Source organism: Mastacembelus armatus, chromosome 4 (genome assembly GCF_900324485.2).
Source record: "Mastacembelus armatus chromosome 4, fMasArm1.2, whole genome shotgun sequence".
Classification (NCBI taxonomy): domain Eukaryota; kingdom Metazoa; phylum Chordata; class Actinopteri; order Synbranchiformes; family Mastacembelidae; genus Mastacembelus; species Mastacembelus armatus.
Genome location: NC_046636.1, coordinates 1,785,860 through 1,810,482, shown reverse-complemented (window position 1 = coordinate 1,810,482; position 24,623 = coordinate 1,785,860). Strand labels below are relative to the sequence as shown.

The following is a 24,623-nucleotide window of genomic DNA, read 5'->3' as shown; positions in this document are numbered from 1 at the left end:
TTTTTTCTTTATTTTTTTGTAGTTTTTTTTTTTTTTTTTAAAACATTTCTGATTTTTTTCCCTTTTTCCAGCTACCCCTGCTTTTGGCACTACAAACTTAAGATGACATGTTAGACTGTTTTAAAATGAATGTCTATTCAAAGCCTTCATCTTGTGGCAAGCAAAGTATGAATACAGCTAATAAAAATAAAGGTTTACATTTTTCATCCTTACTTTACACATAAAATAAAAACACTTTTTTGGACCCCCTCAAAAACGGGGGTATTAAAATATTTGACATTTGTATCACAAATCAATGTAATGTGGCAAAAAAACATAAAAACTGTACAAAAATGATAAAATTCATTTAAAAAATTTTGTGTGATCAAACAATGCAAAGAGTACATAATTCTGTTTTGTTATGTTACTGACCATAAACCTAATTAAAAGGAGATGAAAGCTCACTTCTTCTGTTGGATGAAATTCAGGTTGACTTGATGTTGGACATGGGGGACCAGTGGGAAGTTTGGATTTGGATGCACCACAGAACCTGATTAAAAGAAGAGAGGATCAAATGGAGAACCTGTTACCAGTTTTCTCAGCAGTAGGTTACATGTTCGCTGGTTCATCATTTCTGACCTTGGGTTAAGAAGGGTTTGGCGGGCTGGTAGCCTCCGTTGTTCTGCTGGATGAAGTTCTGGGGCATTCGATAGGGCCAAGATGGAGACAGGGTGTACTGGGGGGTTTTGTTGTGCTCCCATAACCGAGAGCCTTGGTTCACACCTACAAGCTGAGCCGGACGGCCGGACTCTGTAGGGACCAGAAAACAAACCACATTCAGTGGCCTCACATACACGACAAAGCCAAATACAATGTAAAACCAAAGCTCATTCATTTTCAACTTTGTGTAAACAGTGTCCCTTCACCCGTGGGATAATAAAGTGCTTCCCCGTCCCAGACGTTATTAATTAACCACTGCCAATGATCTGCAACAATCAAAGTTTTGGTTCCAGCTGCAACATACCTCCTTCTCAAGGTTCACCAAGGCTTCCCTCCAAAATTAACCTGTTTATCTGTAATCAGCTGTTCAAATTTGAAATTGTGTCAAAGTGCAACAGGTCGAGCGTCGTACGTCAGCAGGGTGGTCCTAAAACCAGGTGCGACAAGGAAACTGAACAAGCTGAAAACTCAATGTGCCTTAAAGAATCCAGTGTGTCTCCGGCTGCAGGGACCACTTTATTAGGTACACCTGTACATAAAGCTGGTGTTGTATTACACTGGTATTTGTAATTGTTGTGTCCTCCCTTATCTTAAACTGAATGTGAACTGCAGAAGTTTGATTTCTAGCTGCCTTGATGTGGGGGTGGCACAGAGTTCAGCAGTCAGGGGTCCCCACATTTACCAGATTTGTTTTTGACTTGACCAGAAGAAGGACCGATGCACAGAGCACCACAGACTGGCCCCAGAACCATCTGAAGATACAAAGTCAAAACCTAAACTACTGTTTAGGGATACAGAAACAGGAAGAGACGGGGTCACACACAGACAGTGCCGACCCAGTTCACCCAGTGAATACCTGACTTAACCACCGTGCCGTTGCCCATGAGTGACCCATGCTGTGCCAAGTGGTTGTGCCAGTGTCCTTCCCGTCCTGGCCCGCCGATACCCAGCTGTCTCCCTGCCGGCTGAGCGAAGATGATGCTGGGGTCGTTCAGGTTCATGGGGCTGGGGTTGCCCCCTGAGCCTGTGGGACTCCCATTGCCCGACGCCGAGCGCAGGGCAAATTTTAGGCCAGACGGGGAGGGGGTGGTGGGAGAGGACGAAGTGAGGACTGGTCCATGGATCGGCCAGGAAGTGGAAGGGATGTGCACTGCGGGATGAGGCTGCCCCTGGGACTGGTGTGACTGGTGCTGGTGGGAGGGAATGAGCCCTAGTGTGGTGAGCGCCCCTGGGTGGTACTGAGCCGGGTGGGAGGTAGGGAAACTGAAGAGAGACAGAGGGACCTGGGGGTGAGCAGGCTGCTTCAGGGGACCAGCAGAACTGGTCTTACTGAGGGAGGGCTGAGGGGAACTGGACGACTGGGAGGAGCTCTGAGGGACAGTGGTGGGCTGCGGGGAGTAGGGCGGAGTCTGCCGACTGTCGGACTACCAAGACAAAGAAAGGACAAAGAATCAACAATAACAAAAGTCAAACTGATTTACATGTTCAATTACTCACTTTTTTTCCTGTTTTGCATAAACATTTTTGCAGCACCAGAGGGATAAAGGGCCAGTTCACCTAATTCCAGCAAAATTTTTCAATGTAATTTTTAATATTAATTAATGAATTATTATTAATGAATTATTTGCTACCATTGCATCGGCCCTCTGGGATATAAGTGAAAAAATATTTTAACGTTTGTAAACTGCAAGTGGTACTCACACATTCAGAGGACTGTCTGGTCCTTCCAGGACAGTCTGCTGCCGCCTGAGGAACAGGGATGGAGGAGCTCACTACAGTTCGTACCATATGAGGAGCTGGGGAAAAATAAGACAAAACATTAGCGATTTTATTTTTACACCTTAATGGCCTGAGTATTAGCTGCTAACATTAACCTCTATGAGTCAGACTAGTAGATACCTGGTGCTCCGGCAGGCCTCTGTTTGAGGTGGCGGTACTCAGGGCAGTCCCGCCGCACGTGACCCATGTCCCCGCACTGAAAACAACGTCTGTCCTTCTGCTCCCGCTCCTCCTCTTTCATGTCTTCGTCTTTGTCGTTTTCTTTCTTCTTCATTCTGGTAAAGAAAACGTTGAGTCATGACACCTTCAGTGCAACATGCACACATGAAGTTATAAACATGCGTACTTGTGTATTTATGACTTCAGTGAACCTAAGCCCAGACTCAGTCGGTCTCATCTTTACACACACACCTACAGGAGAGCTTTACTTCACTCAACCCATCAGCTCCAGCTTCAGAAACAAGGATTTCTCCTGTTGTTTCCACAAAGTCTTTCCTTCTCAACGGCACTTTTGTCGCTCTGCTTAACTCGCCACCGTCTGCTCTTGCTTCCTACTTTGACAGTTTTCAGATGATTTTTCAATTTCCCCGTTTCTCCTTCTGTATCCGTCTCACACCTTCTCTCAAGGTACAGTCATTATTTAGCAGCTCGGTCTAAGTGTTGACATTTGTCTAAATAAAAATCACCTAACTTGATGTCCACGTTCACAGGAAAAAATTTCACTCTAATACATTTGCTGTATTAAAGAACAGGCCTGTGGATACACGAAGTAGAAGTTACATGAATCTAACATATTTGTTTGTGTTCAGTATTTTAAGGTTTACTTCTACTGGGGTGAGGGAAATATTTCCATGAAAGAAGCGGGAACAACCTGCGTCTCTTTGGACAGTCCTTCATGTAGTGTCCAATTTTCCCACAGATCCTGCAGCATCTGTCATTGGGCGCCAACTCGCCATCTGTTAACACCTTTGAGTCAAAGAAGTAGTCCTGCAGCAGAACACAGACAGGAGATACTATGACATTTCTGCTCATAGCATTTAATCACTCTGCGTGACTATAGAGTCAAAGAGTGACGTACCACTTCAGTGCCAGGGGCTGGGTAGAAAGGAGTCCCGAACAACTTTCTCCCATTTATAAAGGCCTTCATGATAAAGTTTGTCACTGGAGGAGGAAAAAAAAAAAAAAAAAAAAAAAGAGGCATGCAGCATTTTCACAAAAACTCAAGCATCACCAAGAAAATTTGATGTTGGACATGTTGCATAAAAGCACTTACTTTTGCGAGACACTCCAGCACCAAGATTATGATTTAAATCAAAAGGATCTGAGGAGAAGAAAAGATGAGTGAGTAGCGAAGAAGAAGAAGAAGAAGAAGAAGCAGGTTAACAAAGACGGATGGACAGATCGGGGGTGCACCTTCAATAGCGATGCATTTGCTGGTCCACTGTTTCTCAAACGTGGTGAGGCGCTTCTGTTGGCGGATGCTGATCACATGCTCTTTGAAGTCAAATTCTTCAGTGTAAAAGCGCAGGAGTCCCAGCCACAGCTCTCCCACTGACTCCATGTTGGGCTGCAGCTCCGAGACACGCCGGCGCTGTGTGGGCGCAAGAAACACACACGGCACAAACAGCAGAAGATGTGTCAATAATGCAGCACGATCCCAAATAAAAGCACTGTACTGGTAAATGTTTGTTTCTGTGCGTATTTTACATAGTAATTTAACTCACCAGATCCTCCAGGTCATCAAAAAAGAAAGCATTCCAGCCATCGACCATTCGCTGGGGAACGGTCTTCCCGTCAAAGATCTAGAAAGACGTCATGCAGATTAGCTCAACACCCTTTTAGGTTTCAGGTGTGCCTGGTTTCTTCTGGGTTTAAAAGGTATGGACAGTAATCAGTGACCCGTACCTCCTGCAGAACAGGAATGACTGGCGGCTGCCTCTGCTGCAGGAAGTAAAGCACCATCAGGATGTAAGCATAGGATGAGAGGCTTCCTCTGGACGCATCCCCAATGTCACAGCGCTGTGAGCACAGAGGCAGGTTAGTTACACAGTAATGATGACACAGAAACACTTCAGTGCTCTCAGCTGCTCCTCAGAAATATCCTGTCTGATGTTTAGCGGAAGAGATATCAGCAGGTTTTAGTCAGATAAAGGGCAGGCAGTAGTAAAAGCTGTTCTTTAGTTTAAATTTAGACGACGCAGACACCAGTGAGTAAGTCTGTTTACTAAAACTCATTTGTGTGCAGAGGACTAAAGATGTATCTCAGGTCTTTGCAGTGGGAGAGGCTGCCCACCTGCTTTTTTCCCCCCCTTAACATCTGAAAATTTGATGTCTGTGTTAACGGAAGAACTTAAAAATGCTAAGGCTAGTCTGATTCAAGCAAACACGCTAACATGTAGGTCTATTTAAAAACCAACACCCTCACGTGTGATGACTGAAGAGTCTTTGTTCTATGATTTCCAAGCAGGTCGGTCAACATTTATTCGACGTGCATCAGAGGTAATTATATCCTTGTGACGTGTAAGTCGACACTGAGTTATGTCAACGTGTTTCAAATTCGAGTGCATTGTGACTGAGGAGTAGATTTTTCTCAAGCCTCCATTTCCACATCCCTCTGGGGAACATCGTGTCTATTCCAAACCACATCCTGCCATTTCCTGTAGCTTAAAACGCTGAGCTGGGGATGTTGTTAAATAAAATGCTTTTTGCCAAACAAATAGATTCTTACATACAAACATGATGTGTTCCTAAATATTAGCAGACAGCTGACAGAAGCAACCAAAAAAAGCTATTAGCTGACCCTCTGACCCTGTGAAGGCAGAGACAAGCAGCTGGGTTAGGGGACCTGCAATTATTTAACATGGTTGTTTTAGAAATTAATGTTAGATTGCTGTGACTGATTCATAATTCGACATTCATTAAGGGCTGGCAGTCTTACAAAGGGCTTTTCATAGAACAGACTGGTTTGGTAGCTCAATGAACTCTCCTATAGTTAATAAGCTCTTATTAACAACAGTACAGTATATCAGCAATGAATTTACAAATAGCTGGTTCAACCCAATCCAGATCGCTAAATGGCTTTGAAATCAGATTCGCATCCGACAGTTCATGGACATTCCCAGAGTGAGCTCCCTTTATAAAGGAAGAACCAGAAAAGAAATTGACTCCACTCACTAAATCAGTCTTCACATACCTTTGCAAAGACCTTCATTGTGTATCCCAGAAATTGCACACGAGGATCCAGGGCTGCATATGTGGCCAGCATTCTGGTGTTGTGTTGAGCCTGCAGAGACGACCCATCCAAATGCTTCCATGAAGTGCAATTAAAGGTATGGCTAAGGTCTTTATATAACAGTGAGGGCAGGTTCTGGTCTAACAAACACCTACCAGAGTGTTATAAAGGCTGATATCTCCCTCCAAACCACTCTGTCTGTGTTCAAACTTCACTATAGGCACTTTAGCTGTTGTAATAGGCAAGATGTTCCTCAACCCTGTGACAAAGGGAAAATGGGATCCAGTCAGATCCAGTCCTTAACATATAGAAATATCACTAAAAGACAGAAACCAAAACATTACTTCACCTGTGTGCTTCTTCAGCACTTTGGCAAGGCCCTCAATGATCTCTCTGCAGTTCAGCTTCTGTTCAGATCAAATTTTAATGTAGCAGTGAATTAACTGGAGGGACACATCTCTAATGCTACTGAGCAAACATTACCACTATGTGTGTGTGTGGGTGTGCTGACCTCTGCAGTCTCATGACCCTCCAGAGTCATGCAGATGTCAAGGTCACTGTCACGGAAGCCAAAGCCATTTTTGGATGAGCCAAACAAGCAGAGCTTAGCTTTATCTGTGGATTCACACACAGGAAGAAATCAGAAGTTTGAGCCAGATGTGAAAACACCGAAGGATTATTTAAAAGGGGCTCTGATCAACATCTGAGAATCTGCTGTGTGAAGTAGATTGTGCTTGATTCTCACCATTGTACTCCTTCCGAATAAACCTCTCCAGGCTGCCGAGGATCTGCTCCCTCTTTTGCTGCTCTGCATGTGTAGGTGACAATTCAACTACAAACAGAACAGAAGATCAGTCACAGCAGTAGAGTGGCTAATTGATCATCAATTAGAACACAATTCATCTGCAAGTATTTAGAACCAACTAAGGATATTCTGGGGTTTGAGATGTTTGAATGCTACGTACAGTAACAGAGTTTGCAGAGCCCATCGAGAATGTCTCTGAAGCGGTCGTTCATAGGAGGCAGAGGCTTCAGCTCAATCTTCTTAAAATCTTCAGGACACTCGTCCTTCAGGTGACCATCTCGTTTGCAGATGCTGCACACGACAGTTGGTGGCTGGAAGGAACAAAATTCAAAGACCACAAAAGAAATGATTAATTAACCATGATGGCCTCTAGTACGACAGGGCAAGTGCACATGTAAATAAAAATTCCAAAATACTGAAATCATCCTACAGGAGTTGCAAAACATCACAGTGACAAAACATTTCTGTGGAGCAACATATGGTGTTTGCATAAGACACCATGTTGAAAATAAGGGTTGTGAAAAGAACAACAAACTGAAGTCGGTGCATCATTAGTAAAGCCTGGGCTCTGTCACCAAGTATACATAAACCAGTGGAAATGCCCTCAATGTCAATATTTCACCTAACTGACATAAATCCATCAATGCCGTCAGGTGAGACGATGCTTCTTCTACACAGCAGCTGTAAAAGTGGAAAAGCTTGAAATGGACAGTTTTTCTTTTTTTTTTTTTTTTAGCTTAGCTCTATTACAAACAGTGCAGAAGCTGTAAAACTAGAATTACATCTAGGATTTAGTATTTTGCTTGACTCTGATACAGACTGTATGAAATCCATAGTTACCTTCCCACCCGTGAAAATCATCTTATCAAACACATAGTGCAGATCTTCTGGTGCAGCGGATCCGTCGTTCTCAGACATGCTGTTTTCCTCCTCATCCTCCCCCTCCCTGTCACTGTCCAGCAGGCCATTGGGAGAGAAGGATGCTTTTCCCCCCTCACTGAGAACCATGTCATTGAGACTGGTATCCAAAGTCTTATGAATAGGATCTGAACCATCTTCATCATCGCTCTCAGGCTCCTCATCCCCCTTCTTATCCTGGTGCCCCCTCTCCACGCTCTGACTCTTTCCACCTTTCCTGTCATCTTCTTCCTTGTTCACAAATGCAGAATCCTTCTTCTCAGCTCTTTCCAAATTCACGCCTTGTTTGCCTGTCTTCTTGTTTCTGCGAAGACCCCCCACGTTCTGACTCTGAGAGTAAGCAAAGTACCTGTAAGCCGTACGGAAGCGCTCCTGGATGTATTCGAACACCATTTGGCTGTTCAAGCTTCGTGCAACGTTCCTCTTAAGGGCAAAAGGATCTAAAAAAAGAAAAAAAGTCAACAAGTGAATTTTGATATTTCTCCAGACCTGGAACATGAGTTTTCCAGCCTCCTTACCTTCAATAGCTAGCCTACGGCGAGGCCAGTTCTTCATTTCCCTAGAGAGGAGCTCCTTTAAGCGGATACTGATGATGTGTTCTTCAAGCGCAAACTCCAGAGTGTAGAAACGTAGGAGCTCCAGCCACAACTGGCCCAGGGACACACTTTTACCCAGGTCCCAGGTAAGACGGGTCTTTACAGCAGAGAGATAAAAACGGGTTGATCATGCAACAACATCAACACAGCCCACTGGAATATTATGTGAAATCTAAATTGCCTTTGCACAATGTGTAGTGCGACTCACTAAGCCCTCTGAGTAACGACTTTCATCAGGTTTGTTCTGCTCTGATTTGAGTCTGCTATCTCCTCTGTCTCCCCTCTCATTTCGGCTCTCCCCTCTCCCCTCGGCGGAGCTCAGAGGTCTGTGCTCCCATCGAACAAACATGTCCAATGTGATTCCAGTTAGATGATACTCATCCACATGCTTCACGTCAAAGCCTTCAATCTGAGACAGGAAAAGGGAGTCACACAACAGGGGGGGAAACTCCTATAACATCACTTAGACACTGCAGCTAGTAGTGATATGCTGGTAGTGACTTGTTAGTGTACATCCACTGTGGTCACAGCTTGGGGCTATTTTGTATAAAATGGCTGCAGAAAATAAGGCAAATAAGGTGAAAAATCTGAATTCCAGATGAATTTCCATAGAGTTTATGACATTTACAAAAGTGCAGACATTTTAGATGTAGCACCGACCACAGCAGAAAGAAGATTACAAACCTTGGTGCTTCACCTCAACAAATATGCACACAAGAAAGCAGGAAAGTGATGAGGTCACCCTTTGATTTTCATTTCTCTCTCAGTAAGAAATTATTTAAAATGGTCCATATTAAACATATGGACATTCATTGACACAAAAATGTGTTTCTCTGAAGGCAACTGGAGTTTACAGCTTACGGAAAATGGTTCAAGCATACAGGCTATACATGCACCAGTAATAACACAGAGACCTAAAAAACGTTATGCTTCACCTACCCAGGGGCCCAGGTAGACGGGGAGGATGGGCTCTTTCCTCTGCTGCAGGAAGAAGATCACCATGAGGGCAAAGGAGTATGAGGGAATGCCTCCTTCAGCCTGGCAGTCAATGTGACACAGCTGCACAGACAAACAAGGAGAGACCTGGTTTTTGTGTGCATTTTACCCTTTACCCCCCTGCACCAGGTCATGATGAAATAAGAGCTAGACTTATTAAGAAAATGGCGATTTTTATTGCAGAGTCTCTGGCCTATGTTCTGTCTCTCTCACTTAAAACAGGCGTTGTACCAGGAGGTCTTAAGGTAGCTAAATTTGCACCACTGTTAAAATCTGGTGATTCCAGTTTGGTGAGCAACTACCGCACTATATCTGTCTCACCATTGTTCTCTGAAATTCTTGAGAAGCTGGTATATACTCAATTCTCTAAACACCTTCATGAGACATAACATACTATAACAGAAATTGCTCTCTTGCAATTTGCCCATAAAATATCAGCCGATATAGACAACAGAAAATTCTCACTTGGTATATTGTTAGACTTATCAAAAGTATCTGACACAGTCAATCACAAGATTCTCGTCAGTAAACTCGTCTGTTCTACAGTGGTTACAAAACTATCTAAATGCAGTTTGTATCAATTCAAATAGAGCTACATTTTAAAGTGTGAATCTGACATTAAAAGACATGTATCATCAGCAAACAGTAGAGGGAGTACATTTTTACAAACACTTGGCAGGTCATTTACATAAAAATAAAAGTGGTCCCAAAATAGAACCTTGCGGTATCCCACAGAGTAATTTAGCTCTATTTGAATTGATACAAACTGCATTTAGATAGTTTTGTAACCACTGTAGAACAGTTTTTTTAATACTCTGATCAGAGAGGCAAATGAATCATTATCTATTATTTCTAAATGGATAGAAACAAATAAGCTTTCTCTTAGTATACAAAAAAAACCCCCCAAAAAAATCCACTTTAACTTCAAAGTTTTTTTTTTAATGTCTTCAGTGTGGGTCCCAGTCTTACCCTTGCCCAGTAGCGGAAGGCCAGCACCAGGGGAACCAACCTGGGCTCCAGTTTTGCCAAAGCTGCCAGATGATTGGTGGTAAGGCAAGCAACATCATTACCTGCACTCACTTTACACATGAGTCCACTGCCCAGAAACAGAGGTGAAGAAAGACAACAATAAGAAGTTGGATCAATATTTTAAAGTGATTTTGTGATGAACCACACACCCGCTGGACCACATGCTTTACATTTTATCAAATGCTGATTCCTTAGTTGAAGAGATTTTCTTGTGGTGCCTAACTGTAAATTAGTGTTGGAGCTACAGGTCTCAACACGCAAGCAGGAGTTACATCCTGTAACAACTTGTAGTTAAACAAATACACATAAATATGATCATCGAATACAGCTCACCCTTCTGGCAAAATCTAAGGGTTCCAGGCTGCATTTTTAAAAAGACTTCCTTCTTATAATCATCAGTGTAAAGTTATAAATATATAAAAACTATACTTTGAACCGTTGCTACAGCAGGTAACACCAGACTGCCTCTTAGACATGTATGAAACATCAATGAGAGCCAACTGAGAAAATAAACATCCATAAATATAAAAGCAGACAGGAAACACTCACCTGCTCATATCCCGACAGAACACAGTAGGAACTTTGGCATGAAAATCTGACTCAACGTCAGAAAATTCAGCTTGAGAATAGAGACAAAAACAAAAACAGTCAACATCCTAAACAAAGTTGAAACTGTGCATCTTGAAAATCTTCTGCAGATTGTAATATGTAAACATGTTCTGACAAACAGTAACACAGATTCAGGCAAAGATTTTTGTTCCTTACAGGCTAACATGTTTATGCAACTTTATAAGAAAAAAAAATTATAACTGAAAATACAATAAGCAAAACTTACAGCTGTTCTTAAGAATTTCCAGCACTTGAATCAAGACCTCAGGTTGTGTCATCTGAACAGATAAAAGTAACAGGAGAAAGTGAAACCACTGACTTACAATGTCGTCCCTAATAAGACTAACACTAATGTGTGAAACAGCAGTAGCAGCCTTACTGAGGAAGGGTAGGTGACATCAATGTTGATATCACTGGTCTTGAAGGCAAACCGGGTGAGACATGAGCCATAGAGACGGAGAGAACAGGCTGGAAAAGCAAAGATAACGGGGAAATGTATGAGTTGTATGTGCTGTATACTTCACACTCATTATGACTGCAAATGTGAAAAATGGCATTAAATAAAAAAAGACACCAAGGATCGGGAGTCTAATTTCAGCAGAACCTGAAAACTAAATCACAGCATTACAACCTGAGAGATGCTTCTGTATGATCGCCTCCATCTTGACAACCATGGCCTTGCGAACTTCAAAGTCCTCCTCAGAGATCCCGTGCTGCCTGGCTGATTCAAGCACAGCTGCGTCCACAGCCCTGAGCTGGGCAGGCGAGGGGGGCGGCAGGGCACGCAGCTCATTCTCCTCCTGTTTTTCCTGACACACAAGGACATACAAAGTAAGAAATCCTTTATATCTATTCAGAAGAGCTTTGATTCCCTGGATGACCGACAACACAAACTTAGAATTGCCATACCATTATGTTCTTCTTGTGTCTCTTCTCCTTGATGTGCTTGTGTGCTCCTTGAATGTTCTCAATGTGCACCGAACAGAGTTTGCATAAGTACTGATAGTTTGGGTACTCAGGGGACTGCTGTGAAAACAAAGAAAGGAAAAAGCATTCAGTTTATGCATGATTTTGTATTTTGACCTCCACCTGATCATAAACCCACATGCTCACGACAGAGAAGCAAACAGACCCCCTTCTCAGACAGACTGGTGATTATTTCATAGGGGTATGAAATAATCTAATCTGGACCAGCTGAGATGCCATTATTATTTTTCACACAAAACAGTCCAAGGACCTCAGTCTTTTAAAACTGGTTTGAACTCTGGTTTTTCCACCTGACACTGAAGGTTTGAATGATGTGTTCAGTAAAGGAATAATAATACAATGTTAGATCTGAGCATTTTGGTTTGTCTGCAAGTGATCAGATTAATGCCTAGAACTTTTAAAACTACAAATTAAATCCCTTGCCGGAAGTGTTCTGCCCCTCCCATGCATTTACTGCATATTAGGCAAGTTTGGACTGTTTCCTTACTTTCAACAGCCGGTGGATGTAATCTCTGTAGAGGCGTTCCTCTGCCTGTCGGAGGCCCAGCTGCTGCTCTGTCAGAGGTCCTTCCTCCACAGTGGGCCTCACCTCTGAGCCCTCTTCAACAGGCTGATGCATCAATGCTGCAGCTTTCACCCCTACGATCAATAAAGACAAAGCAGTCAGAAATCAGAGACACATCTGGTGAGGAAGATAAAATCATCTGTGGAAAGACATTCTGTAAACCCACCATGGGACCTTTCCTTTAGTGGAGCCACATTGGAGCCCTTGGCCTGCTCTGTGAGACCTTTCTCAGGTGTACCAGGAACCACAGGAGAGCTGGCCTGTGTGTTTGCTGAGGGGCTGCTCTCTGCAGAAACAGACGCCCCAGAGCCCAGAGCCTGTGCTGAAAGCTGCTGTTGTGAGTTTACCACTTTTCCTTTGCCACTCTCCCCAGAACTCGTCCTTCCCGTCAGTCTAATGAGCCTGGACGGTCGTCCTCTTCTCTTGTCCTGGGGAATATCAGTGGAAGCCTTGCCTGCCCCACGGCCTCCCTGGCTGCCTATATTAACTTCATCCTTTGCAGCTGCGAGGTTTTGTTTGCCGCGAGGTGCAGACTTGGTGCCCTCTCTCTGTGCAGAAGCCTCTTTATTTGACTTCTCACTGGAGAAAGCTTTAGCTCCTTTGAGCTGAGACTGTTTGACTGATTTTACTGGATTTATGGACTCATCCATTCCTCTGGTCCCTGGTGGAGTCAACACCACGCTGAGGATCACCAGGGACGGAGGCCAGCTTAATTCTATATATAAAGAGAAATCAGAGCCATCAGTCTAAGCACCATGAAAGACATGTGATAACCTGTTGTGGTTTGAGGTGAAGCTAAGGGACCAAATACACATGGAAACATGTAGAAAACTCAAGAGTTTATCTATTACACATTATTTTAACTACTGAAATGTCTGGAAGATCATCTACAGGAATCTTACAAGTATATTTACTCAATTATTATACTTAAGTACAATTACCAGGTATTTGCTCTTCACTAAGGGAAATATTGTACTTTCTATTCCACTATATTTATATAACAGTTATTACTTATTTTGCAGATTAAACACTTCCTGAGTGCATTGTTCCACCAAAAGGTTATTGCTGTTTTCTATTCATTTTAAATACAGTATTAGTTTTTGTCATTTTACTATAAAAATGTAAAACAAAATGATTGGAATTTAGCTGTTTGTATTTTTTGCAGTATGAAGTTTCAGTTAAAACTGGCAGCAAAATTCACTTAAATTGAGACAAATATACATATTGTGAACAATGCATATTCCATATTATTATTCTTGACTGTGTTACAGTATTGGGCTGAAAATATTAATTAGTCAACAGCAATTAATCTGGAACAGTTTTGCAAGATGCCAAATGTTCCCCAGTTTTTTTTTCGATAAAGTGAGGTTAGGTTGATACCACTGTATGTCACTTATGTAAAAGGCTTCTATGAATCTAATGAAGTAGTTAAAACAACAGAAGCATTGACTCCACATATCTGTGCTGAATACCCAGTGTTAACTTGCTTCCTAGCAAGTAAAAGTCCCGCATTAAAAATCCACTGTAGTAAAAGTAGTATCTGTAAAATGTACTACAGTAAAAGTCCTTATTCTGCAGGGAATTAGCCCTTGTTTGTGTTCTATTACTTTTATGACATTAAAGGACTATGTTCCATCAACGTGCATGCAGCATTTTACTATTGAAGAAGCTGATACTGGTTTATATTTCTTTAGAAACAGTCAGGCAGGACAGTCTGGTGGTTTTCAGCCTCGAGGTCAAAGCCCTATAAACAGCCCAGACAATCTGAAGGGGGTGAGATAATTAATGGGAAAAGGTTCACAAATCTGGACTAATGCTTTGGCTTTTCACTTTTGTTGTAAAAAGGTGGCTACTAGTCCACAGTGGGCATCGGACCGGTCTTTACATTACAGTTTTAGAGGTTTAGGAGGAACCACTCTCTGGACAAAGTGCTAAAAGTTCCCCGCCCCCATGGCCCGGAACCACGGATTCATCTTAAGTGCAAGCGCCAAGTTCATTAACTTCGTAAAATGCTCGGTTTGCATTAGCAGAGAGAGTGGGGTCTGTTTGCACCGGTACCTGAGACCCTGCAGGGGGTCTGGGGAACCTCGGCTCACGGTTCCGTACTAGTTTAGGACGAACAGAAACTGCAAGGACTTCGCCACAACACTCGACGTTAGCTCAACTTCCAGAACAGAAACGAAAGCAGCCCGTCACCATAGAAGAAGAGATATGCTCACCATTAAACCCAACAGACGCGTCCTGGGTCGCGGGCACGGTTCAGGTCGTCCCGGGGACTCTTTGCGGTTCTGTCCGTAAGCTAACCAGCGTTAGCCGCTGCGCCCGGCGGAGCTAACGGGAAACAAACAGCGGCACCAACCGCCACATAAAGTCGTTAAAAACACAAAGCGTCGACCATCACAACCAGTTAACGCCGTGTCGAGCTCTAACGCCGGTGCCCGGTGTGGGGACCTATCTCCATGGCTCGGCTCGGATCTGGATCCTCACGGCCCTAAGCAAAACAGCAACCACCGACGCCATGTTAATGCATTACCGCACTGCATTGTGGGAGTGCCAGTGATGACGAAGAGGGGCGTGTATCGTGCTGCGTTCATGGACCGCTCGGAAACTTTTCGACTGTTACCGAAGTAATTCAGCTTTTTGTTTTGTTTGGTATGTTTGTGTAGGTAAGTTTAAATTATCTGGCTGTTTGGGATTTGTAGGAAATAATAAGTCTAAAATAATTATAATTAATAATAATTGAATAGTGAGTCGTTAAAAAAATCATCATGGGCGTCAGTGATCGTAGTCTCCTCCAGACAAAAAGGTTTCAGGTTCGAGTCCCGTTCGAGTGTGGTGGTTGGTACCAGTCTTAGAATTAGCAATGTTTGCTGCATGATACAGGCCTATCTGCTTTTGACAAGCATAGAGTTTAGCATTTGTTCTCTATCCTGGTTTGCATTTGAGTCCACAGGAGCGCTGCCCCCATCCTCAAGGACACCAACACGGACTGTTCACAGTCCTGCCCTCAGGCCCGAAGTACAGGAGTGAGACATGAAGGACTTCCAGATTAAGGAACTATTTCTTCCCTTCAGCCATTAGACTTTTAAACTTTTATTCAATTTGCACATTGGTTACTTTGCACATAAACCATTATTGCACTATATTTCTATGTCTTTATTGTTATAATTTTTAATTATTATTTATAGTGCCTTTACTTAGTATTTATCTAGTTTATACCTTATCATTTGGAATTCACTGTGGACAGGAAAGAATTTCATTGTACGTGGAAACATGTTTTCCTTCTGTGCATATGACAATAAACTATTTGAATCTTGATTCTTTGAGTCTTCCTCCAGAAAAAGCTTTACCATAGATATCATCCTCATCCATAATGAGCTGATAGCAAAGAGGTGGAAAAGTTTTCCCTCCAGTTCCACCTCTTCTCCAGTCTATACGCTTTCAAAATAAAAGCTTGAATCGTGTTATGCACAGTGAAGCAAGGTCTTGTGACAGAATAACCTGAACACTGGTTAATGTATAGTTTTATTGATAATCATTGATCTTTATAGCTGACATATAAAGTGTTCACAGGTTCACTCCATATCAGTAGTGTCTGCATTTGTCAGAGATGAGACTCTCTGATTAGTCAGTTAAAACTGTAATCATTGTTGAAATGTTCAGATTTAATGTGGGTGCGTCAAATTATAAGATCAAACTTTACTGATCCCACAGAAGTTCACTTGTTAAAGCAGCTCACAAAACAGTATAAAGTGCAAAATGCAGGATTAGAAAAACAGAGTTCAAAGTTGTCACCCAAAAAAAAAGTGAAGTTTTGAAATATTTACAAAAATGAAAATTAAAATGTGGTGTTTACTAAAGTATGTAAGTAAACGTTTGGCCAGAGCAAACTGTTGAGTTGTACTGTGTTTGTGTTTGCATTTTTACAAATAAATGCAAATAAATACGTCATTATTCCCCGAATTCCTATTGATTTATTGATTGATTGATTGCACAGTGATTGAAAATGAGGTTAATCCGACTATGAACCACATGGAAATATGGGGTTTTGTTTTGACACTGAGTGTCGCCGGAAGTGTTGTCCTCCCCCCGTCTGTAACTTGATTGCCGGTGTTGTCCGGGACGGAGATCCGGAGGAGTTAGAAGAAGCTTCTCCGCTGTTTGTGCTCAGTTTAAGCGTAAAGATGCTTCCCGGGGTGCTGACCGTGTTACTGGCCTTCTTCATCCTGACCGAGAGCAAACAGAAAGACTTGTACACTTTTAAAGTAGTAAACAGCAGGGGCAAGTTGGTGTCCCTGGAAAAGTACCGGGGTTCGGTAAGTCAGCCGAACATGCCAATTTCTGCAGCCACGTCTTTAGTGGACGCAGTTTCTGCATGTCAGCCCGTTGCACGAATGACTGTTGCATGAGCCTGTTGTACTTTTCACTTCCCCCACTGTCTGTAGATGTAACTAACACAGCGCTGCGGCTCCTGGGGATGTCCCACCATAAAGCCTACGTGGCAAGAGGCCTGCAGAGCCCCTGCAGCTGCAGGAGCGCCATAAACTTTTCATTCAAACGAGGTACGGATCATTGGATTAGTCTTAATGCGCTGCTGGGACTGCGCAGATTTCCCAGTTTGAGACATTCAGTGACCTCCCACTGTTTGCATGTAACAGTTTAACCTGGCAGGGTAATGTGGTGCCTCAGTCTGATAAGGTACCCCCTATACAGGGTTTGTAAGATGGAAACAATGGCTCTGTTTAGGGTCAGCAAATGGTCATTTCAGGTACAGGGATTTCTTTGTCTTCATTGTGTGATTGTGGCTACAGACAGGGCTAGAAATGGATCTATATCTTTAAAAATATTTGTATAAAGCATACAGAAAAATAGAAATATAGAGAAATAGTATTAATATGACTAGAGATTTACTTCATATTATAAAGATTTTCTATCTCACATTTTAAAAATAATATAAGATAAGAAAACCTTTATTTGTCCCACAATGGGGAAACTGCATTGTGGCAACAGCAAAGTACAAGCACACAGCAGAGTGTGACATAAATAAGAAATTAAAAATATAAAAAATACTAAGTGGAATAAAACTATAAAGCTACAGAAACTATAAGTGTGTACAGTATATGGACATCTATGGATGGATAAATAAATACCAGGTAAAGTGACCACAGTATATTGCACTGATGTGATCCACCTTATAACACAGTATTGGACATGATCACAGCAGATGGATGACAAATGTACAGTGTTAGTATAATATAATATAATATAATCTTATTTATGAGAGAATAAAATGAAATCTAAATAATAAAAAAAAAGCAGATCAGACCTCTCAGACCTCGTCACTCACAGGTTTTATCAGGTTTGGTATTAATTTTAACCTACTGAACAGGCCAGTGGTTCATTTCACAGCACGTTTGGAATTACTTCATCTTAACAGTAGATGTCAGCACTAAATCGTGGGATCATCACCCCGTTAGTCTGCAGTCGGACCGAGAAGGCGGTGCATGTGCTTATGCTTGCAGTGACAAGCTGCTGTCCCTTCCCAATTGACTGGCAGCTGAAGCATGAAGCTCTAACAGGTAGTAACTTGCACTAACATGCTCGACGGTTCCTGTGTCCAACAACCTCTGTACTAACACTGAAGATCAAAAGGTAATAAAGACAGTGACCTGACCTGACATACAACATCTAATTGCTCGAAAATGTTTTTGTCTGAATTACACTTCGGATAAAGATTCATGTCCGTCTGGTGCTGAAGTTGTGTAAGTTACTCAGACAGCACAAAATCTGTCAACAAAAATGTTGGTAATTTATTATGTAATCATTTTTTCAAGCAAACATATCAGTGATTCTCTGGGTCCAGTTTTCCACACAACTAAAAAAATCATATATATATTTTTATATACAACCTGTGAGCAGTAGGAGGGAAGAGATTTCACTGTAAATGAAATGTAACTGGCATTTGGTTTGTTGGGTTTCTGTTTGTAAAGAGCCTTGAGATGATGGTATTGTGATTTGGCACTATACAAATAAAATGAATTGACAGTGGTGTGATACTTTACCTGAGGTAGGTACAGATGTGCCCATACACATACAGGTGGGGCTAGTTCAAAGTAATTTTATTGGTCTACACCGTAACTGGCTTCTTATTGGCCAGAGCAGGGGTTTTGTGAGTGCGAGGAGGAGGACTTAAGTGTGAGCACAGGAAGTGTGTCCAAGCAGATTTATATTTTATCCGACAGCACACTCAGTTTCGAGCATGAACAGAGTGAGGACATGCTTTAGAGTGGTGGTCTTCAACCCTGGTCCGCGAGAGCTACTGTCCTGCAGGTTTTACAAGTATCCCTGCCCTTCCAGTTTCTGATTGGCTGAACACACCTGATCCAGGTAATCAGGAGTGTGTAGGGCAGGGACATCTGGAAAACAGGCAGGACAGTAACGCTTGAGGACCAGGGTTGGAGACCCCTGCTGTAGAGAATAAACAAGACCAATTTTGAACATGTAATCAAGAAATGTGCCTTCAAATGAAAACATGGTGCTCTTGAATAAAGATATGAGCATAACCCCTATGGGCAGTTCTGGATTCGAATCCTGAGGCCTCTCTGTGTGGATTTTCTCTCTTCCCACAGCCCAAATACATGCAGGTTGAGATTAGACTAAGTAAATTGCTTATAGGCATAGTTGTGATTGTGAGTGTGAGTTCTCGACTCTTTCTGTGTGTCAGCCCTGTGATAGACAGCTGATCTGTCCAGGGTAGGACCACCTCTCACGCATTGCATGCTGGGATTGGCTCCAGGCCCCTGGGTGCACCAGGATTAGTGGTAGATAAAAGAAGGATGGATAAAGCCCATGTTGCTTTAGTGTTAAACTGTGTATCTGTGGCTTTAGGTGTCACTGGTGGTGAACGTAGCCAGTGAGTGTGGCTTCACGGAGGAACACTACAAAGATCTGCAGCAACTACAGCGGGATTTCGGGCCGTACCACTTCAACGTACTGGCCTTCCCCTGCAACCAGTTTGGGCAGCAGGAGCCTGGTAGTGACAAGGAGATTGACAGCTTTGTGCGCAGAGTCTACGGCGTCTCCTTTCCTCTGTTCAGTAAAATCTCTGTGGTCGGAATTGGAGCCAACAATGTCTACAAGTACCTTGCTGGTGAGTGAGATGTGGTGTTGGTGATGGTGTTTTCTGTATTGACTTAAACACCGGGAAGACAACAAGGGACTCAAAGTGATCTCACCGTGTTAAACGTAAGACTGACCCTTATTTACTTACAAAAACATCTCAATATATAAAATGTGTAACAACAGTTCCATAAATATCAGTAACAAAAGGAAAATCTTGTTTGGACAAAATCTGTTGTTACAAAATCAGATAATGTAAAATTAAAATAGGAACAACAGTGTTAGAGGATAGAAAAAAAGACTAGAAAGGTAGAAGAGAAGGAAAGAACATCGGATAAGCATGAAATATTGATGAAAGGAAGAAAGAAAAGCAAGAGGATAAGAAAAAGAAGAGCTAAAGAAAAGAAAACAAGCAGGGTTGGAAGGAGGAAAAAGACATTTAATCATGTTTCTCAAAATGTTGAACTACCTACTTTGGCAAACATCACTGTGGATTTTACTGGAATTGATTTAAATTGACTTTATTTCTCTTTCTGTGCAGAATCCTCTGGAAAAGAACCTGACTGGAATTTCTGGAAGTATCTAATTAATGTAAATGGCAAAGTGGAGGATGCATGGGGACCAAAGGTTTCAGTTAAAGAAATCCGACCCAAAATAGCTGAAATGGTGCGACAGATAATCTTAAAGAAGAAAGAAGAGCTTTAACTCCTTGATTTAGGGCCTTTCACTACACAGTGTTCTGCAGTATGTAGTTTAAATTCACTGCTACATGAACCAAGTGGATGCACAAATCAAATCACAAAGCAAATTCTAGTTTCTTTCTGAAAGCACTGACGAAACACCACTATGATTTTGAAGCCAGTGTCAGGTTTTGCATCAGGGCTCTGACATATGAAAGGTGTGAGCCAAAGAGCTCCAGTTTCTGCTAGTGATGTTTGATTTCTTTTTTCATTCAAACTTGTCCAATAAACATTTACTGTGATACTCAGTTTGTTCAAAGTTTTTATTTAATACACATTTTGAGAACACAAATAATGTTTTTGATGAAGAGCAAGTGGCAAATTAATGTACTGGTTAACAGCTGTAAGTGCTTCTTTGGGCACCCATAAATGGATACTTGTGCAGCACCCGTGTTTATGCATGAGGGTGGAAGGTGTGTGAAGGACTGGCTTGACAGTTTGAGGGTGCTCCATAAGAAAATCTTAGTGAAGAGCATTTCCAGGTTTGTAATGGTGGAGTGGAGAGCGCAGTTGATTTCTTATCTCTGCAGACAAAGCTGCCATTGAGTTATAAATATGGAAGCGTTGCTCTTGCGAAATGAGCAGTTTGAGTGCGGCCGGCTCTAAGTCATTTAGGCGTCACAAGGCTGAATGTTTTGGTACAAGCACAATGCAGGTGGAGTGTGAGCTCCACCCCTGTACTGCGCCGTGCCCAACTGCATTCCACAATTTAATGCCATTTCTTGTTTGTGCTCAGTGTTACTGTCACTGTATTATTGTCTTTGTCAAATCTCTATATAATGAGACAGGCTTTGCTGCTAATGAGTGTCAGCTGTAAACTGCTGTCCTTCACCTAGTCTGTAACGGCCTGGATACTTTACCACATGATATCAACACTACATGCAATATATTCAATGTTCAGACATGGTTTGCATTTTGCACTTCAGCCTAATCTAAACAGTCTGAGTCACATTCTAAAATATTTGCACAAGTAAAGTCATAGTGATGTGGTGAGCAGCAGGTGATATCAACATAGTTTTATGTGTTTTGCTTCCTTACATATTTAATACCTTTAGATAAACTTCCTAAGCTCCTACTTTACTGATCATTTTGGCAGTGTTTACTTGAATGGAGTATATTTTAACTGTTAGTAGCCTGTATCACAGGTTTGGTATTAAATGTCATTGAAAGTCTTAAATTGAACTGGTTTATACCTGGAGATACCCCATCATCTCTCCCTCTATTCAGTTCCATTAGGTTTTAATATTGAGACCTGTCTGGTTTAAGTCATTGTGGTGCTGATTTGAAGTTTCAAATATATTATTGAAAGATTTTGTTCAATGTTTTATAGTTAATATGGGTCATATTTTATTTAGCATTAGTAAATAAAAATGAATGTTTATGGATTGACAGTGCTAACACATTATAAAGTGGATATAAATACAGGTGTGCCTTGTGATTATGTCACTTTGGCGTGCCTTTGGCGTGCATAAACACAGATGTAGCTAATGCCTAGATGGATCTTGTTCAGCCTGATCTCAACTGTATTAATATGTCTGACAAAGACATTGACTGCTAGTCATAATTGTCCTTAGATAGCTGCATTTCAGTGAGTCACAGTGAAACCTCTGGATTTCTTGATATTGTACAGTTGTGGCGGGGCTGGGCTGGGCTGGGCTGGGCTGGGCTTGCTGCACCTGCTGGCACACCCTCTTATTTTGAAATAATTACACTCTTTATTATTCATGATAATATTCCTTTCAAAGCCAAGAACATTCTGTTCAACAAGAAAAATCTGCATTTCAGGTACTAAATAAGGGCAATGCCATCAGCATAAACACTGCAGCTCCTCATGTGACAGTTAGAGAAGGTTTTGCACCACTTACTGTTGTTCAGTATCATATAACCTACTTGGTAAGTGGTGTAATAATGTCAAATGGCCAAGAGGCATGACAGACAGAAAAAAGGGGTAATGAGTCCATGACATATTCTGGAAATAATTTATTTAAAATATTTTAGCAAAAGACACGCACGCAAAAGAAAACGCACTCACTCTGAACCGCTTCTCTGTAGTTTCCCCTGCTCAATGAGCATCTAAATGAGATCAAGCAGAATGTGGGGAGAGGGTGGTATTAGGAATCGCTGAATTTGAATAAATAGGACTAACAACGCCCCCTGGGAGCATGGAGCCTCGGGAGAATTTAGACATAAAGAGAGAAAAGAAGAGATTCAGACTAACAGTGACAGATGAATGATTTATTTAATAGCAATAATTAACATGCCAGAGGCCCAATGGATGTCAAAATACATTTAAAGTCAATTCATTTCCAAATCTGACCCACAGTATTGCACAGATCTTAATAAACAATGTGGGAACACAAATGAAGTTTTGGCGTCTTTACCTGCCGGTAATCACGTGCACCGGGAGGGGGGCGCAAGGAAACCACCGCTAAGTCCCAAACTCAGGATCAGCCACGGCATGAAAGCCCGAGAACAGACGGTGGAATAACGAGCTGACTTACCTCAAGTTACGAGCCAAGACGCCGAGACAGAGTTTTCGACACTTAATCAGAAAGCGTGGTCCAAACAAGTGGCCAGTCAGCAGCTCACAGGACAGGTGCGTGGAGCGAGCAGACCACCCAGTACACTTTATAGGCTTTGTCACCCACCACCCACCTCCTGACAGGTAAGCTGCACACCGACATGCCACAAGAAGTTAACACAAGAGGAGGTTTTCATAAAAACCTAACATTTTAATAGTATTTCCCCCAAATCGTCTTTTGTCTGACGGGTCTGTAATAACTTAGGGGTTTATTATTGTAATGACCCGGTATTCGCAGTTGACGGCCAGGTGCATTATGGGTGTTGTTAAATGTTAGTTGTCGGTTAACACTGTTTATGTTCTGTCATGTTCAATGTTACTGTCTTAAGTTAAGTTGGGTTATGTTGTGAGAACTGGGCTATGTTCATGTTGGGTCATGGAAAATGTAGCTGTCACCGTGACTTAGAGTGACGTGTGGGGAAAAGGGGCTCGGTGACAGCGCATGCATGAGGGAGAGCAAATTCTGCTTGTTCACTGTTTAATAAACCAGTCGTGAAAAGACAACACTGCCTCCTGCTGGTTTGCCAAAGCAATCGCTCCAGCTGTCAGAGACACTCGGGGTCGTGCGGTGTATGGGACCCGAGCGCTCTCTTTTTCTCTCGGCTATTAAAAGAAGAGTTTGGCGATAGCTGCTAGCTCCCTGCTAGCCGTGTAGCTCAGGGTCAGTGACCACATAGCTAGAATAGCTCCAAAGAGAGTCCACAGCCGTTACATTGGTGTCAGAAGTGGGATTTCGAAGGTGACTAGAAGACACCGTAATGGAGCCAGCTATAGGCGAATTAGAGCGCGCCATTTGGGAGAACAGCATGTTGCTGGAGCGCTTAACGGGTGAGACTGGGCAGAGGGACAGGGAGCTACGCCAACCTGATGGAAACAGTGTCCCTCGGATGGTGTACCAGGCCCCTTACCACGGCGAAACTCCAGTAGCTGCACTGCTACCCCAAGCCAACAGCCAGTTGGGTCCCCCCGCCCGATCGGCCGCAAAGTTGCAGCGGTACAGCGGGATGACGCCGCTGGAACCTTACTTGGCACAGGTCAAGCTGGCCGCCCTCCACAACGGGTGGAGCCAAGAAGAGACGGCGACTCACATGGCACTTGCCTTGGAAGGACCGGCACTCCAGGCCCTCGTCGATCTGTCTCCTGATGAACAGCGCGACTTCCAAGCCCTGACCACCGCCCTCAACCGTCGCTTCGGACAGAGAACCTCCGCCGAGCAGAGCAGAGAGGAGCTGGCCAATCGACGCCGACGTGAGGGGGAGAGTGTGGGCTCTTTTGCTTCTGACCTCCGTCTCTACGTCCGGAGGGGCTACCCCACCTTCCCGAGTGCAGCAAGGGAAGAACTGAGCCTCCACGCCTTTCTGCGGGGTCTCACACCAGAAAGACTTAGGCAGCATGTTCGCCTGTCGTCCCCCCGAGACCTGGACGAAGCGCTGGGGGAGGCTGAGCGAGCAGAAGAGGTGCTGCAGGAGGACCCAGCGATGCGTCGACCTCTGCCTCAACGCCAGCTAACAAGAGCGGTCGAGCGAGAGGTGGATGCAGTCCAATTGAGAGAGGAGGAAGCCAGCCGAGCTCAGCCAGCAGCGGCCTACCGCCGGAAGCCAAGATCAGACTGTTGTTTCCGGTGCGGGGAACCCGGTCACATTGCTAGGGACTGCCCTGCCCCTAGCCCCCGGCCTCTGAGAACATCACCAGCGGGAAACGACCATGGGGCGAGGCAGTGAGGGGACCCTCACCCCAGTTATCCGCTCCTCTCTGCAATGACTACCCAACGGTGGGGCGCTGCGGGCCTACCCAGGGACTGTACCTGGACTGTGTGATTGATGGGCGGCCCTGCCGTGCCCTGGTGGATACGGGATCCACCATTTGTTTGTTACGGAGAGGACTATTGCCAGAAACTGTTGGTCCTCTGCCAGGGGACTGGACTCCCACCGAGACGGCCCTGTACACCGTCACGGGGGAAAAGACACT

The 24,623-nt window shown here is 43.2% G+C and overlaps 2 protein-coding genes across 2 annotated transcripts; one reads left to right on the top strand and one right to left on the bottom strand.

The window, feature by feature from the left end:
* Window positions 1–90: 90 nt before the first annotated feature.
* Window positions 91–14,742, bottom strand: tut4 (terminal uridylyl transferase 4). The gene is made up of 30 exons (XM_026323290.1): window positions 14,435–14,742; window positions 12,382–12,930; window positions 12,138–12,289; window positions 11,573–11,689; window positions 11,295–11,472; window positions 11,043–11,131; window positions 10,890–10,941; window positions 10,604–10,673; window positions 9,995–10,121; window positions 8,969–9,088; window positions 8,238–8,438; window positions 7,952–8,126; window positions 7,356–7,873; window positions 6,676–6,826; window positions 6,456–6,542; window positions 6,222–6,325; window positions 6,060–6,117; window positions 5,866–5,969; window positions 5,672–5,761; window positions 4,384–4,497; window positions 4,203–4,280; window positions 3,892–4,069; window positions 3,752–3,799; window positions 3,557–3,639; window positions 3,350–3,465; window positions 2,599–2,753; window positions 2,401–2,495; window positions 1,556–2,123; window positions 619–789; window positions 91–529 (listed from the first exon to the last, which is right to left on the bottom strand). The coding sequence occupies exons 2-30, from the start codon at window positions 12,863–12,865 to the stop codon at window positions 441–443; spliced, it is 4,572 nt and encodes a 1,523-aa protein (XP_026179075.1). The 5' UTR covers window positions 12,866–12,930; window positions 14,435–14,742; the 3' UTR covers window positions 91–440.
* Window positions 14,743–16,306: 1,564 nt separating this feature from the next.
* gpx7 (glutathione peroxidase 7) lies at window positions 16,307–20,322 on the top strand. The gene is made up of 3 exons (XM_026323520.1): window positions 16,307–16,531; window positions 19,104–19,365; window positions 19,876–20,322. The coding sequence occupies exons 1-3, from the start codon at window positions 16,400–16,402 to the stop codon at window positions 20,037–20,039; spliced, it is 558 nt and encodes a 185-aa protein (XP_026179305.1). The 5' UTR covers window positions 16,307–16,399; the 3' UTR covers window positions 20,040–20,322.
* The last annotated feature ends 4,301 nt before the right edge of the window (window positions 20,323–24,623 follow it).